This window comes from Pristis pectinata, chromosome 3 (assembly GCF_009764475.1).
Source record: "Pristis pectinata isolate sPriPec2 chromosome 3, sPriPec2.1.pri, whole genome shotgun sequence".
Lineage (NCBI taxonomy): Eukaryota > Metazoa > Chordata > Chondrichthyes > Rhinopristiformes > Pristidae > Pristis > Pristis pectinata.
This window is the reverse complement of record NC_067407.1, coordinates 127,217,932-127,233,016: the sequence shown is the minus strand read 5'-3', so window position 1 is coordinate 127,233,016 and position 15,085 is coordinate 127,217,932. Positions and strand designations below refer to the sequence as shown.

The 15,085-nt window shown below is 39.0% G+C and overlaps 1 protein-coding gene across 1 annotated transcript in view; it reads right to left on the bottom strand.

Moving 5' to 3' along the window:
• Nucleotides 1-8,349: 8,349 nt before the first annotated feature.
• The window catches only part of birc6 (baculoviral IAP repeat containing 6), a 229,007-nt gene continuing 222,271 nt past the window's right edge, over nt 8,350-15,085 (bottom strand). Inside the window, exons 73-74 of the mRNA XM_052011344.1 lie at nt 10,316-10,450; nt 8,350-9,075 (exon numbers count right to left, since the gene is read on the bottom strand). Coding sequence (XP_051867304.1) covers nt 8,890-9,075; nt 10,316-10,450 — 321 coding nt within the window. The 3' untranslated portion in view covers nt 8,350-8,889. The remainder of the gene's footprint in view (nt 9,076-10,315; nt 10,451-15,085) is intronic.

Below are 15,085 nucleotides of genomic sequence, written 5' to 3'. Positions count from 1 at the left end.
ATGAGAAGTGAGGCGAGAGAGAAATAGCAGCAGCGATACAAGAGAGAAAAGCAAGAGCGATGCAAGTGCGGGAGTGATGCAGAAATGATGCATGAGAGAAAGTAGGGAATCGGAGGAGAGGTGCATGAAACAGAGTGAGAGCAGGAGCAATGTTGAACTTCGTTTGCCAATTATTTGCCCATTTGACAAGTTTATTGTTTTCCTGCAATTTGTTGACATTCAGTATTCACCATCCTCAGCCTCCAATTCAGTATCATTCACAAACTTCAAAAGAGTTTGATTCCAGAGTCTAAACCATGAATGTAAATGTTAAAGAATAGTGGTCTCAGCATTTATCTCCAATACTCACCCTCTTCCGCTCTGAATTGCTCCTCTTTAATCTCACTGTTCCACTTTCTGTCCTTAAACCTACCAGCAATACATTCTGCTACTTGTCCTCGATGCCAAATTTTCTGGCCTTAGACTATTATCGGAGTACGTTATCGGCTGCCTTTTGAAGAGCTAGATAGATCACACTTCCTGCATGTTCTTTGTCTGCTCCCCATGACCTCTTCAAAAATTCAAGGTTGGGGAAGCAGGATTCCTATGTTGACGATTCATTATATTTTTTTGTTTTTAATTTCTTCCATTGTCTGCTTTCATCAGAGGTTTCATTACTTGCCTCAATCTAAAGCTGACTGGCCTCTAATTCCATGGATCTGTTCTGCCAATTTCTCAAATGTAGGTATTAGGTTTGCTATCCTCCCATCATCTGATACTTCATAAATTAATGATGTTATTAAATTTGTGTAGAAAACCTCTGCGATCTTCCTTGGATTCTGGCTCCGTCCGTTCCTTTGATTTGAATAAAACTCCTGGAAGCGACAGCTTACCGGTGGAGTTGTACTCGGCTCTGTGGACTGGATGGGCCCGGACCTGCTGGAAGTGTACAACACTATGCTCCTGTCTGGCAGCATGTCAGAATCCATGACATTATAAGAAAACATTAGAAGAAAAAAGTGACATTTTCAATTGTTGGTATTGTAGAATTAACCTGAAAGTGAACGTGAAAGTGAAAATTAACCTGAAACCTGAAAGAGCAAGCCAACAATTTTCATTTTTTTTATCAAGTTTGCGTTTTGTGTGAATGTTAAATTTCAACAATTTTAGCAATACCCAGCAATTCAAATGATGAAGATACCTCATTATTCACAATTTATAATAGTCTGTTTTTTCAGTGTTTGCACAAGTACATTGAAGTGAACAGTACATAATGTATTTGCTTCTAGATTTGATCTCTGTCTCTGCTGAATTAGCTTTGCTCAGTTGGAATGGAACTAAAAGCAAAAATAATTGCCCTAGGGTCTTTGAATAAGAGGAGAATCATCAATTGATTTTGTTCCCAATTGCTCCCTAATCACTGGTGAATGTGTGCCTGTCAGTGAATACAAGATTAGCTTTGCAAATATTGTCCTTTGTGGTCATGACGTCTTCCACCACTTGGTGATCCAGATGTACACATGAAGAATGGTTACTCAGTTGGGGTTCTGGAAAGCTACTAGTACACATAGAACTAGCTAAAAAGAAAACAATTACATCTAAATGACATTCAGTATGTTCTTGGGATGTAACAAAGCATTTCACTTCCTTAAAGTACTTATGAAGTATAATCATTGGTGTTAGATAAATCCAAATTTTATCTCACAAACAGAAATGGGAAGCTGAATGGATCACAGCTTGGTATGGCAACTGCTCTGCCCAAGATCACAAGAAATTGCAGAGAGTTGGGAACACAGCCCAGTCCATCACGAAAACCACTCACCCCTCTACTGACTTACTCTGTCTACACTTCCTGCTGCCTTGGGAAAGCAGCCAACATAATCAAGGACCCCTCCCACCCTGGACAGTCTCTCTTCTCACCCAACTTCCCCCCCCCCCCATCGGGCAGAAGATACAAAAGCTTGAGAACACGTACAACCAGGCTCAAGGACAGCTTCTATCCTCTTGAATGGACCTCTCTTATGTACTAAAGATGAACTCTTGATCTCTCAATCTGCCTTGTCATGGCCCTTGTACTTTGTCTAACCTGCACTGCACTTTCCCTGTAACTGTAATACTATATTCAGCATTCTGTTTTTTTCTTTTGTACTACCTTGATGTACTTATGTATGGAATGATCTGTCTACATGGCATGCAAACAAAAGTATTTCACTGTATCTTGATACATATGACAATAAGAAACCAATTACCAAGCGTGACCACTTTTTTTTTAGTTACATTGATTCTTGGACAAAAATCAGCCAAAGCACAAGGACTGTCCCACACAACTTCAAATAGTGACAATGGGAGCTTCTACATCTCCAAGGTTTAGTGTTTTGTCCAAAAGGCAGTATCTCGATGGTGCAGAAGCTCATTATTTATGGTGTGAAGTGTCAGGCTAGCTTGAGTATTCAACTCACTGAACTTGCAGCCTCGTGATGCTGAGGCTAGAGCGTCATCACTGAAGGATCTATAAGCCACAATGAGTCACTGCCTTCAGGAGATGAGAACAGAACACAGGAGGGAAATAAAAATTGCTTTAAAGACTGTACTCATAAGAAAGTGAATTTTTTGAAGCACCCCTGAGAGGGATTATTTATGCATTACAATTCAATTTGAATTGAATTTTTGCACCAAAGGTTTATCACCATTGAAATAAATTCTACATGATTTATTAATATGACAAGATCTTGCTTTAAAATGTAATTTAAAGGTTCCTTTATTAGGATGTTACTACTTATTTTTTCATATCATGATTCTTATTAATCTAGATTTGAAATCAGAAAACAACTTCTGTATTTGTGGACAATATCAAATTGGCAGAAATGTTTAACAGCAAGTCAAGAAAAGTTGTTTTCTATTGTAAGGGGCATTGAGTATAAAGTCAGGTAGTTTAGGTGCAATGTTCCAAGGCAAGGTGAGACTGCAGCTGGACTACTGAGGTTTGGTCTCCATACTTAGGGAAGGATGTACTGGAAGTGGAGGCAGTGCAGAAAAAGTTCACTAGGTTGATTGCTGGGATGAAAGGGTTGACATATGAAGAAAAATCGAGCAGGTTCAGCCTGTACAAACTGGATTATAGAAGAAGTGATTTCATAGAAATAGATTCTGAGGAGTAGTGACAAAGTGAATGTTTTCACTAGTGGGGGTATCTAGAACTAGGGGAAATGGTTTCAGAATAAGGGGTCACCACTTTAAGACAGAGATGAGAAGGAATTTCTTCTCACAATAGGGAAAGCAATGTGACTGTGGAATTCTCAACCTAGAGTTGTGTAGAGGATGTCATTAGAGGAGGCAGAAATTGACACCCATTCCAACTACAAGGGAGTCAAGGGGTATGAGGAGAGAGCAGGAAAGTGGTGTTGAGGCCAAGAATAGTGGAGTAAGTTCAAGGGGCCAGTGGGCGTACTCCTGCTTCTCACGTGTGGGGCAGGTTTTTCATACAGAGTGTGAGAGTTAGCTGGAACGGGTTGTCAGGGATGGTGGTGGAAGTAGGTGCGATACTGGTGTTTAAGAGGCTTTTAGATAGACACATGAATATGCAGAGAATGGAGGGATGTGGATCATGTGCAGGCAGAAGAAACTTAGTTTACTCTGGCATAACATTCAGCACAGACATGGTGGGCCGAAGGGCCTGTTCCTCTGCTGTACTGTTCTATGTTCTTATAAGAAATGTCTTTAAAATTAATAAATATATTACTGGATTAAACACAGTCACTGATTCCACTGGTGAAGTGAAAAACTGAACAAAAAGGAGCCCATGTGGTGAGTATGGGGTTGTGAGAATATTAACGCGCTAAAACATGAAATAACTGAAGGGAATTCCATGGATGTGTTAAGGGGAAGCTAAACAGATGTATCAGGGAGAAAGATTCAGAGAATATGCTGCAGGAACGGGAGAAGTACCTGCCTAGTTGGTGCAAAAGGCCCTGAAATTCTATTCAATGTTAAACAATCTATAATATGTTTACTGTGAGGCAGTTTTTGAGTTAGAATAAATGAAATCCATTAACATGAGCTAATTTCCCAGTAGACTAATTGTATAATTGATGACATCATTCTGATGTTCCTCTTCCAAGTAAATTTGTTGAAAGAACCAAGTGATTGTTTGGAAAAGTTGGTCTTTGTATTTCTGCCTTCAGGATAGATTTTTTTCTTCTACAACAATTAATATTTCAAAGACCATTATCTCCTAACTAAGGAATATTAACTATATGAGAGGGATGTTTGGGATAGTTAAAATGTGATATTCAATAATAGTTTCTCCTACCCATAAATTATTATTTGAAATGTAATGGATTATTGAATCTCCTTCAGAGAACAGAATCATAGAATTCTCATATTACTTCACAACATAGCAGGACAAGTCTATGCTGGCTGTCAGCAGAATCCCAGTCCCCCACTTATTTCCATGTAACCTATTCTCTTTCATATGGTGATCAACTTCCCTGATTCTCCTATCACCCACTCACACCAGGGCCAATTTACACAGAATATGGGAGGAAACCAGAGCATCCAGGGAAACCCATGCAGTCACAGGGAGAATGTAGAAACTCCACATAGACAGCACCTGAGATCAGGTTCAAACCTGGATCCACAGAGCTGCTCGGAAGTAGCATTAACTGCTATGTCACAGTGCTGCCCAAGAGGTGGTAGGTGGAGACAACAAAGGGCTGAAGATGATGGAACCCACCCCCTACCCCCCCAGCCTGTTTCTTATTCTCTTCCAACCATTCCATCTGCCCTTCACCCACGTACTCCTCCCACTGGGTGCCTTCCTCATCCTGTTCCTATCGGCCCACCCCACCCCACCTCTCTAGTTTGGTTCCATGCTCCACCTTGCTTTCCTATCAGATTCCATCATCTGCAGCCTATTGTTCCCTCCACCGATCACCTCCCGGCCTCTGCTGCTATTTCCACTCTCTCCTCCTCCACCTGCCTATCACCCCTTCGGCTATTGCTTGCCAGCTCTTGCTCCACCCCGTCCCCTCACCTCTTTATACTGTATCATTCAGTCCAGATGAAGGGCCTTGACCCAAAATGTTGACAGTCCATTTTCCTCCATAGGTGCTCCCCAATCCGCTGAGTTCCTCCAGCAGTTTGTTTTTTGCTCCTTATTCCAGCATCTGCAGTCTCTTGTGTCTACCTTTGTACTATGATTGCTCCTTGCAGGTACTGCTTCTAATCTCTGATACTTTAAATGAAGGAATAGAGAGTATTTTTGCCTTGAGGATGACTCATTTTTCACTGGTGCCACTTAAGAGTTCCAGCTAGTCACCATAAAGACCAATTTACCCTTTTGTGAAAACATCGACTTTGCCTTGCTATATGCTGGAAAAAAGAAAATGGAACTAGGTGTACTGTGCCTAAAGTAATAATAACTATAGAAGTGGACTGGAGGTGAATTGTCTATGAATGTAAATTGGAACAAATGATCCATTTGCTGGATTGGCATTCATTAGACATGAAGATTTCTTTATAAACTGTTTATTCCTGAAAATGTGTTTTTAAGTATAATGCATTTTAATTTGTCAACATTTCAGGTCGAGACCCTGCATCAGGACCAAAGGTGTGGAGGGAAGATAGGCATCATAAAGAGCTCTTTATACCGGTCAACTTCCCGCTCCACTCCCAGTCCTGAATTGCCTCAACCCAAAATGTCAACAATTCCTTTCCCCTCACAGATGCTGCTTGACCTGCTGAGCTCCTCCAGCAGTTTGTTTCTTTGCTCCAGATTCCAGTATCTATAGTCTCTTAAATCTATGTTTTAATTTGTTACTTTCTTTGCCAATGCACAAAGCCACCCTTTAGAGTCAACTGTCTACATATTTGCTATTGATTCCCAGGTGGATGTTACCATAATTCAAAAAAAAAGCTTAATGTATTTATATTTCATATTTCTCAAAGCCCATTTTGGATAGATACTATGATCACTACATCACTATAAAAGACATCCATCTTATAAAAGTTTTCCCATACTAGTTCTAGCTTAATGCTGTAAATAGACCTTCCCTGAGACCAGGGAGAACAGTATAAACCGATCCATCCAATCTGTACTTTATTTCCAAACACAGCCATTATTGTGTTTTACTGTACAAATAGCATTTATTAAAACATGATAATCTACAAGTACAAAGGTGTAGTATTAGTTAACTACAGAAGTAGTCAAAATAGAGAATACCATTTTCTGATATTTCAATACTGAAGGAATTCTCATTATAGATGCAAAATCAGTTAGCATTGCCAAATAATTTATTTTCACATTACTGGTCTGAAAAACCATTTTATTTTGTGCAGTTAATCTTCCATCCAATAAGAGAGTGATGTCAATCCCTGATACTAGCAATGTGTAACTTACTCCAGCTTGTGATCAGTGCAATGAATTGTAGGAGTCCAAGCATAAACTGGTACAATGATGCCAATGCAGTCATTAACCTGTGTGGCAGGTCCTTGAATGTTGAATAACTTGTATCTGGAATCTACTGGGTCAAGTATGAATAGAAAACATTACCAGTTCCTATGAAATATGAGATTATGGTAGAATTCCTTTGCATAGAGCCAAAAGGGCTTCAGATCCGAGGGAATCAACAACTGATAAGGCTAATTTTATGTTTATACATGTCAAATGTTAAACAGTTGTATATTTTCTGCATCACTACCTTATCTGATGGACCTTAGGCAATTAGAACACAGTTTCTTTTTCCCTTAGTACTTGTAATTGTTTTGGAGTTCTGTAGCAATGCAGGAAGAACCCCAGGTCCTAAAAAAAAAAGTTGTTGACTACATACTACAAGATTTTGTAGATGCCATCTCTTGGGTGGACAGATATCCATTGATACCGATGTGCACCAGATTAAAATCTCCATATTATCTATTTGTCAGACCACTCTCCCCGATCTGCTGAGAATTCCAGCTACATGAATAAGCCATTATTTGTTACAAATGGCTGGCGCAGTTATTTTGCTTTCTGAGCTGATAGTAATGGTCTGCTTTGTTTTTATTGTACAGAATTTCATAAATAACGTGCTGAGAGGTTCTGCATTTGCCTTCCTGACACTGACACTTGTAAAATGTCAGATTACAATAGCTTATTCTTTGAACATTGGTAGGGTAAGTTGGACATGGAAATCAAATTTGTATACATGCAGCCCAAAATCAATGATGTAGAGACACAGAAACCATTGTCTGCAATAACTCCCGTCAGGGCTACAAGCTCTAAAAAGCAGTTATTTATTTAAGGTTATTGGGTCATTCTGCAATAACATAACTGCTCGAATCACCTGAGAAATCTCATGGTGCCTCATCAGAGAGCACCATTTCCAAATCCAATTACATTTCTCCAGTTTTGAAGGCAGGGCTGTGTGATTCATTCAGCAAGTCTACATAATGTACACTTACCCCCTCACCCATTTGTCTGCACCTGAAAATTTGTTCTGTATCTAACTTCTTCCAGCTCTGTTGAAACATCGTCAACCTGAAACACTAGCTCAGTCTCACTCACCATGAGTGTTTAATATTGGCAGGATTTTGTTCTAATTTGCGAATCTCATTCCAATTGTTAATGGAAATTTGCCTGTTTGCAAAATGAGATTTTGTCTTTGTTATTTAAGACTGCAACACTACATATAATTGAATACTCCCACTGGCTCTTTGCTCCCTGTTTGAGTATTTAACTGTGCTATTCCAAAAAGCTCATAACCTTTAGTATAAATAGTAACTACATTCTTGCGGCTTTTTTGTAAAAGTTAACTAATTGATAAAAATTAGCCAGTTCAACTAATATAACAATGCAGTCATTAAAATATGTTTATGATTATAAAGGTCATAAACATTTTTGTAATACTTCCCAAGACAGGACTGAAACCAGATTTAATATTTAAGACAGTATGAAGAATCTATTGAAAATAGAATGTGTGTTTTAAAGTGAAAAGTCTCCCCAGATTTCCAGACAAGTCGTTTGCTAACCACCCAGAGGTGCACAAGCAGTATCCAGAAAAAGGTGTTTGATCTGAGCCTGTTAAGATCTGAACCTCATGAGGTACTGCACCCTACCACTCAAGTAAGATTGACAGCAATATGCCTGTCATTTTGAAAAATCTAAAAACAATAAAATTCCATTTGTTCTCTAGGTTGTTGGTGTAAGACTACATTTTAAAAATGCAATATTTTGATACTTGCAGTTTCAAAACTCCAGAGTCCAATATGCATTCATGTGAACCAAAGAAAGTTATATTTATTAAAAAAATGTATTTAAGACTTGTCATAAAAACATTCATGAATTCAGTAATTAACAGTACTGTTAACGTACCAGTAATCAATCGTAGCTGAATAGAATGTTCATTTATCTTTTATTGAAGTTACAGAAGTTTGTAGAAATTGAATATGAGCAATGAATATGGCCAAATGTTTTATCCAAGGGATGGGAGTAGGGGTAGAGGGATGGAGGTGGTGGTGGGCTATCAAACCTAAGATCTGTTTTTTTTAAATAAGCGAAGTATCTATAAGGATGACAATATATTCCTGGTTACAACTGTCCTCTAACGGTCAACTGAAATTAACATTCGGTAAACATTCTAACGTATTCCCTTATATCAGTGATTTATCATTTTGTCATCAGTGTATACATGAACAGTTTTTTCAAACATACCATGTAGTGGTTATGTCACAATTGAAAAATAAAAGCACAAAAAAGTTTACACTCTTTTACAGGTAAATAAAAGATCATATTGATTTAAACAGTTTTACCTTTAAGGGCATAGCATAGTTCAATTTTATTACCTATTACATAATTAGCTTCTTACATACAAATATTGACAAAGTTTGGCTTGTGCTTCAAAGCCTTTTGAGTCTTTCAAGTCCACACAATGCAGATCATAGTTTGACATCACTTGGGGAGTGGTCTCTGCTACTGCTGGGCCGTTCTTCACCCTCTGATATGGATTCTGTTTCACCGGTTGCAGCCTCTTCACCTTTCTCCACCGTCTCATCATACTCTGGCTCGAGGCCCTCTGGGCAGGGAAGCTTTAACAGCTCTTCACGTAATTGTGTAGTATGACGCTGCAAGGTAATCAGCCGGCACTCAGTAACAAAGAAAAGTTTGTGATCGACATTTAGTTGGGTGTATTCTTTCTGAAACATTCTCATGAAAATCAAATGCTTAAATGAATTTTCTGAAAGACTATTAATAAAATTGGGACCACTCCATGAAAATGCAGGCCAATTTGTTTGAGAGGAGCAGAAATTATTTAGATAGGTAGTCATAGGATTGGAACTGATGCAGCAGGGCAGCACTGTGGCACAGCTGCTACCGCACAGCTTCAGTGACCCGGGTTCAATCCTGACCTCAGGTGCTGTCTGTGTGGAGGTTGCCCGTTCTCCCTGTGAAAGTTTCCCCTGGATGCTCCAGTTTCTGCCCATATCCAAAGGATGTCCAGGGCTGATAGATTAATTGGCCACGGTAAATTGTTCCCGAAGACTAAAGACTATAGATGCTGGAATCTGGAACAAAAACAGAATGCTCAAACTCAGCAGGTCAAGCAGGATCTGTGCCTCTGCAGATGCTGCTTGACCCACTCAGTTCTTTCAGCTTTCTGTAAATTGTCAAATGTGACATATCTGGGATCTGGGGGAAGCTGATGGGAAAGTGGGGAAAATAATTTGGGATAAATGTAAATGGGTGCTTGGTGTGGATATGATTGAGTGAAGGGCCTGTTTCCATGCTGTATGACATTCTAATGGCAAAGACAATCTTCTACTCTGGATATATCAGCAGTCTTGTTGCTAAATTTTAAAATCCTTTAATGCCTTCAAAATTCTCACCTCCCACAAACCCTACCCTTACCAGTTCACACTGACATTCCTCTTACCCCTAATTACAGTTCACGTTCATACTCTTCCTCTTTTGTGGCGCACTGAAGCTTAGCGCATTAACTAATTAATCAAGCATTTGTGTTTTGTATCACATCAATAATGTCAATCTTCCAAATATAGGTTTTCCTTTGATTGGAAATGCAAGTTTTAATCCCACATTAGAAGCAATGAAACTTTTATTTAAATAAACCGAAAATTTTGGCATAGCATCTTTCAGCCACCTCGGCACAGAGACCCTCCATAACCAAGATAGTTACTCATTGGTCATAAGGTTCAAATAGTACCCTTTGAACTATAAAGTGTTTTAATTCTGGATGAATCCCAACTAATACAATTAAACTGGTTGAATTTCTCCTTGGTTTATTACACAGTAAACACAAGGAAGAGTTTTGCCTGATGCACAAATGACCACTTTCCTGAACTTTACCTTCAAGGCAGCTGCATGATGGGACATTGTCCTGCCAACCCGTTTGTCACTGCTGTACTGTTGAATGTCAGCAATCCACTCTTCACACTGGGCCATTACTTCAGCCCTCTTCAAGTAAAAATGTTTGTGTATGACCTAGAACAGAAAACCAAAGGAAATGTAATGCCATTAATACACTCGTGTTTAAGCTCTGACTCAATAGTTGGTGCTTTTGTCCCACTCCAGAGACTTCAGCTAATGCTCCAATGCTGCACTGAGGAAGTTCTGTACTAATGGGCATGGCTTCTTTCTGATAAAACATTAAATCCAGGGCCTGTCTGCCCTCTTGGGTGGATGTAGAAATAATCCTATCAGATTATTCTTAAATCCAGGACTGCTATCCTTGCCAGCTTGAACAATACACATCCCATATTCATAAATCACAAAATAATTGCACGGCTGTTTGTGGGAGTTTGCTGCGCAAAACTTAGCTGCTGCATTTCCTGTAATACATCAATATTACTTGATTAAAGGCATATTAGGATATCCTTTGGTTATGAAAGGTTCAATAAATCTTTTTTAATGTATCACGAGCAATTTACACATTATGCTATTCAATAATCAGAGGAATTTCACCAGGAGAGGCAAGCAAGGCACTGCAGGACATAGAAACAACACAGGCAGTAGAGATGAAGTGCACATTCCCCATATATTTAACTAATGCCTTATTGTTGGAATAGTTGTTTTCAATTTACTGGGGAAATTACAGTGTGTGCATAAGATCCATCATGAAGAAGTGTTATTAGTAAATTCCTCATGAGTATTTATTACAGTCAGATTTTTGGCAATACTGGGAAAGACAAGTTCAAGAAAAAGAAGGAAGCTTTGATAAGTTATTGGCTTCTTTTTCCCGTTGTTTATTGGTTCTCCTCTTTCTCATCTTGCATTTTCTTACAATAAAACATACCATCAAGAAGAAAATACAACATATTGCACATAATGCCACCGGAACAATCTGGCTTGGGTAGTAACGTGCCTCACCAGCAAAAGCCACTGCTATCTGCTAGAGATGCACAAGTCACACTAAAGTTTTATCTTGCATTGTGCTGTTTAACATGCCAGATGAGCAGCTTGTGCCAAAATGATTGTGTGGTCCATTGAGAATCAAGCACCAGACTTGCTGATTTTTGAATTCTTCTAAGGAATCTCCTCAATATGATTGGAAAAAAAATCATCTCCTTCCTCTGCTTATTCACATCTGTGCACCTCCAAGAACTCCAAGGAGTGTAATTATTGGCCTTTAGAAAATGAACAGAATCCTGACGAGAAAGAAAAGGATTAATGGCAATATGGGGCTCAGGTACTCCCAGGTCAGGATCAATTGGCAGCCACAATTTTTTCTAAATAATTCTGCACATTCTTCTGGTTAAATTACATATTATTCTGGTTGTATTATAATGCAATGATGTTTGTCCAGTATCACTTTGCACATCATTAATTAAATCTTCATCCATTTTTGGCCAAACTTGGAACTTTACCAGAAATTGTGAAATGTATGAAAGGAATCGTCCCATTTTCTATGTGTGCAGGATTGCAAAACCACTGATACATTGATACACTGGATTTCAATTCAATTGGTTAATGCAAATTAATACAAGGGAATTAGAAATCCCCCAACAGAACAAGGACATATAAATTCAATTTAAGTTATTTACCCAGTTAATTCATGTAGATTTCAAGATATCTTAAAAGACAGCATTCCCTAAAACATCCTTGGAGTGCCCAAAATACACACAAAAACCTGCTTTACTCATAAATGACTACTTTACAAATACACATTCATCAACTAGGTCAGAGCTCAATGCTGCCCCAATAGTCCTTTGAAATTGGTGAGTACACCTTTCTGAATGTTGATCCAAGGGTCACAGCAGTAATGTGTATACACATCACCTCATTTCCAGCCAATCAATGCTTCACCGTATTACAGAAAGAGGGTAAGTGCACAAAACCAGGGAAGTTAACAATTCATACCACCTTCCAGGAAAGACAGGAGAATTAAAATGGGTCAGTGCTAAATATTCTCCTTTTGTCTTGTGAGTAGTCAAGGGTAAACTTGAGAGGGTTAAATAATAAAGTAATCGGAGGAAGACTTGATAGGAGCAGAAACATCCCTGTGAGCTCAGTTCAAGTATCAGAACAAAGACCAATTTACACATCCTGAGTAACAACACAAGATCAATTTATATTGCCTTCTATTTCTATACTGGCCCCTTTACAATGTGGGTCACATTAAATAGATCACAGCAGTTACTTTCACTGTGTATTACAACACATCGTATTGCATTCTACATTGACAATGTTTGGATCAATAAGTGTGCTCACCTAGACAGAATGCTTGACAGCCTGATCTTTTATGTACATTGTAAACCTTGAAATCTCTTAGTTTTCCCAATATCATTGAATTTCACAATTATATACATGCTTCATGCTGAGAATAATCCAGCCACATTTTAAAAGATTAAAGACCCATTTCAATCTGTTGCATCTATTTCCTTAATCTGATTGTGACACACAAGAGTGCAGATGCTGGAATCTGGAACAAAAAAAACAAACTGCTGGAGGAACTCAGCAGGTCGGGCAGCATCTGCAGAGAGAAATAGACAGTCGATGTTTCGGGTCAAGACCCTTCATCGGGACAGTCCTGCAGAAGGGTCTTGACCTGAAACATCAACTGTCCATTTCCCTCTACAGATGCTGCCTGACCAATTGAGTTCCTCCAGCAGTTTGCTTTTTGCTCCTCAATCTGATGGGTCAATTGGTGTTACTTAACCACAAAAATCAGAGTACAGAGCCTCAAAATTGGTTGAAGGCATCCTCCTATCTGAATGGTCAGATTAACCAATGACTTAAACATACGCATCTACCTTATCACCTTGCCCCAATTTGGTGCTCAGTATTTGGCCACAAATGTTCCCACTTGCTCATTCAAGAACTCCCAAGCCCAGATATTATTTTAGGACAAGCATTACCCAAGCCCTGCTGATCAGCAATGGCTCCGTGTCTGCAAAATATTCAACTTAAAATGTAATCCTTACCCTATTCTCCATCACACTCATGATTAGCTAATTAAACACAGATAGGGTTCACCCTTGTCTCTTCCTGCTCAGTGTAGCTCTCAGATGGATAAATTTACTGAGGCACTGGTGGAAGTCAAAATATTTATGTATTTAATTCTTTTGTGTGACTGTTTATCAGATCCAATAAAGTTATGGAAAGAGAACTTGAATTTCCTCAAACTCTAAAAATTCAGCAAATTCCGTGCTGAGTCGATTGGGTGAACAAACTATTTGCAGGCTTCCTTACTGTTGAAGTAGACAACAGTGGCCAAGAAAAAACATCCACCCCCTCCACCCCCCAAGTGATACTTCTGTACCAGATGCTGTACACTTGATTTGTTCAATCAATTGAATTTTTGATCATTGAACTGTTGGGCAAGATGTTACTTTAAATTACTACTGCTGCTTCAGTGAACCATCCTTACAAAACGTGGGGCAGTGATCTGCATCAAGGCAAGAAATCTATTTGCACAGCTATTTAGAGTTTCAGTGGAGATGGTAACTTAAAGTGACAAAGTCAGTAAAAGTAAATTACTTGGACCCATTTTCAGGATGCCTTCAACAAAATGTTAATTAATTATCTCCTATCCTGGGATTGAGAGAAAGATATAAACATAAGTTAGCATAAAACTGACTGTTACACTCTCACTCAATGACTTGAAGCTCTTTCCTTTCTCTTAACTACAAGATCAATATACAAGGCTGCTGCAAGAAGAATGTGATGCTGATCATCTTTCAATGTCATTTCAGTGTCCAAAGGGAAATAAAAACATCCTGGAATAAAATGGAAATTGAAGGTGGTTGTTTGATGGAAGAATTAATGTCCAAAGGCCAATTTGAAAAATTTTCTACAAAATAAGTGATTCATTTTCTCCTGATCAAAATTCCTCCTAGGAACAAATTAATCATAAATGCCAAAAATGACTGGCTCCACAAAACTTTGTCAGAACATTTGTTGCAGATAATCTGATTTGAGAGCTAATTTTTTTTTTAAAATAAGGCCAAGATAATGAATCACGTTCTCAATCCTCAAAGCAACAAAAAAAGCTGTTCAGATCTTCATTTGCTGAGGAGGTCATCTTCTTGTCTGTTCTCAGCCTACCTGGAATTAATTTCAATAAATTACCATTTACAATTTGAGACAAATTATGCTTTGCTTTTCAGGCAGCCCCTCGGGATTAAGGATGACTTGCTTCCACTGCAGCTTTGGAGGTTCTGACATGGGTAATGAGGCCAATGTGGGAATGACAGAGTCTTCCGCCGATGAGGTAGGAGGTGCCTGACAGGATGTGTGGGAGGGTGGTTTGTGAGGTGGCATATTCCTTCTGTATACTTCTGAGGCATGGACTTGAAGTTCTCAATACAATTGGCAAAAGCTCTTTGCAGTGGCCAGATTACCAGTGGGAATACAGCATTTCTTCGAGGAGGCTTTGAGCATATTGTCAAATCTTTTCCTCTGTCCACCTGGTGATTGTTTCCTCTGACAGAGCTCAGAATAGAGGGTCTGCATCAGGAATCTAGCATCAGACATGTGAATGAGATGACTTCCCCAACAAAGCTGACTGAATGTATACCAAGACCTCAATGCTGGGGATGTTGGCTTGGGAGAGGGCACTGTCATTGTTGCTTATCCTTCCAACAAGTTTGGAGGACTTGGAGGTTAGCATTCATTTCG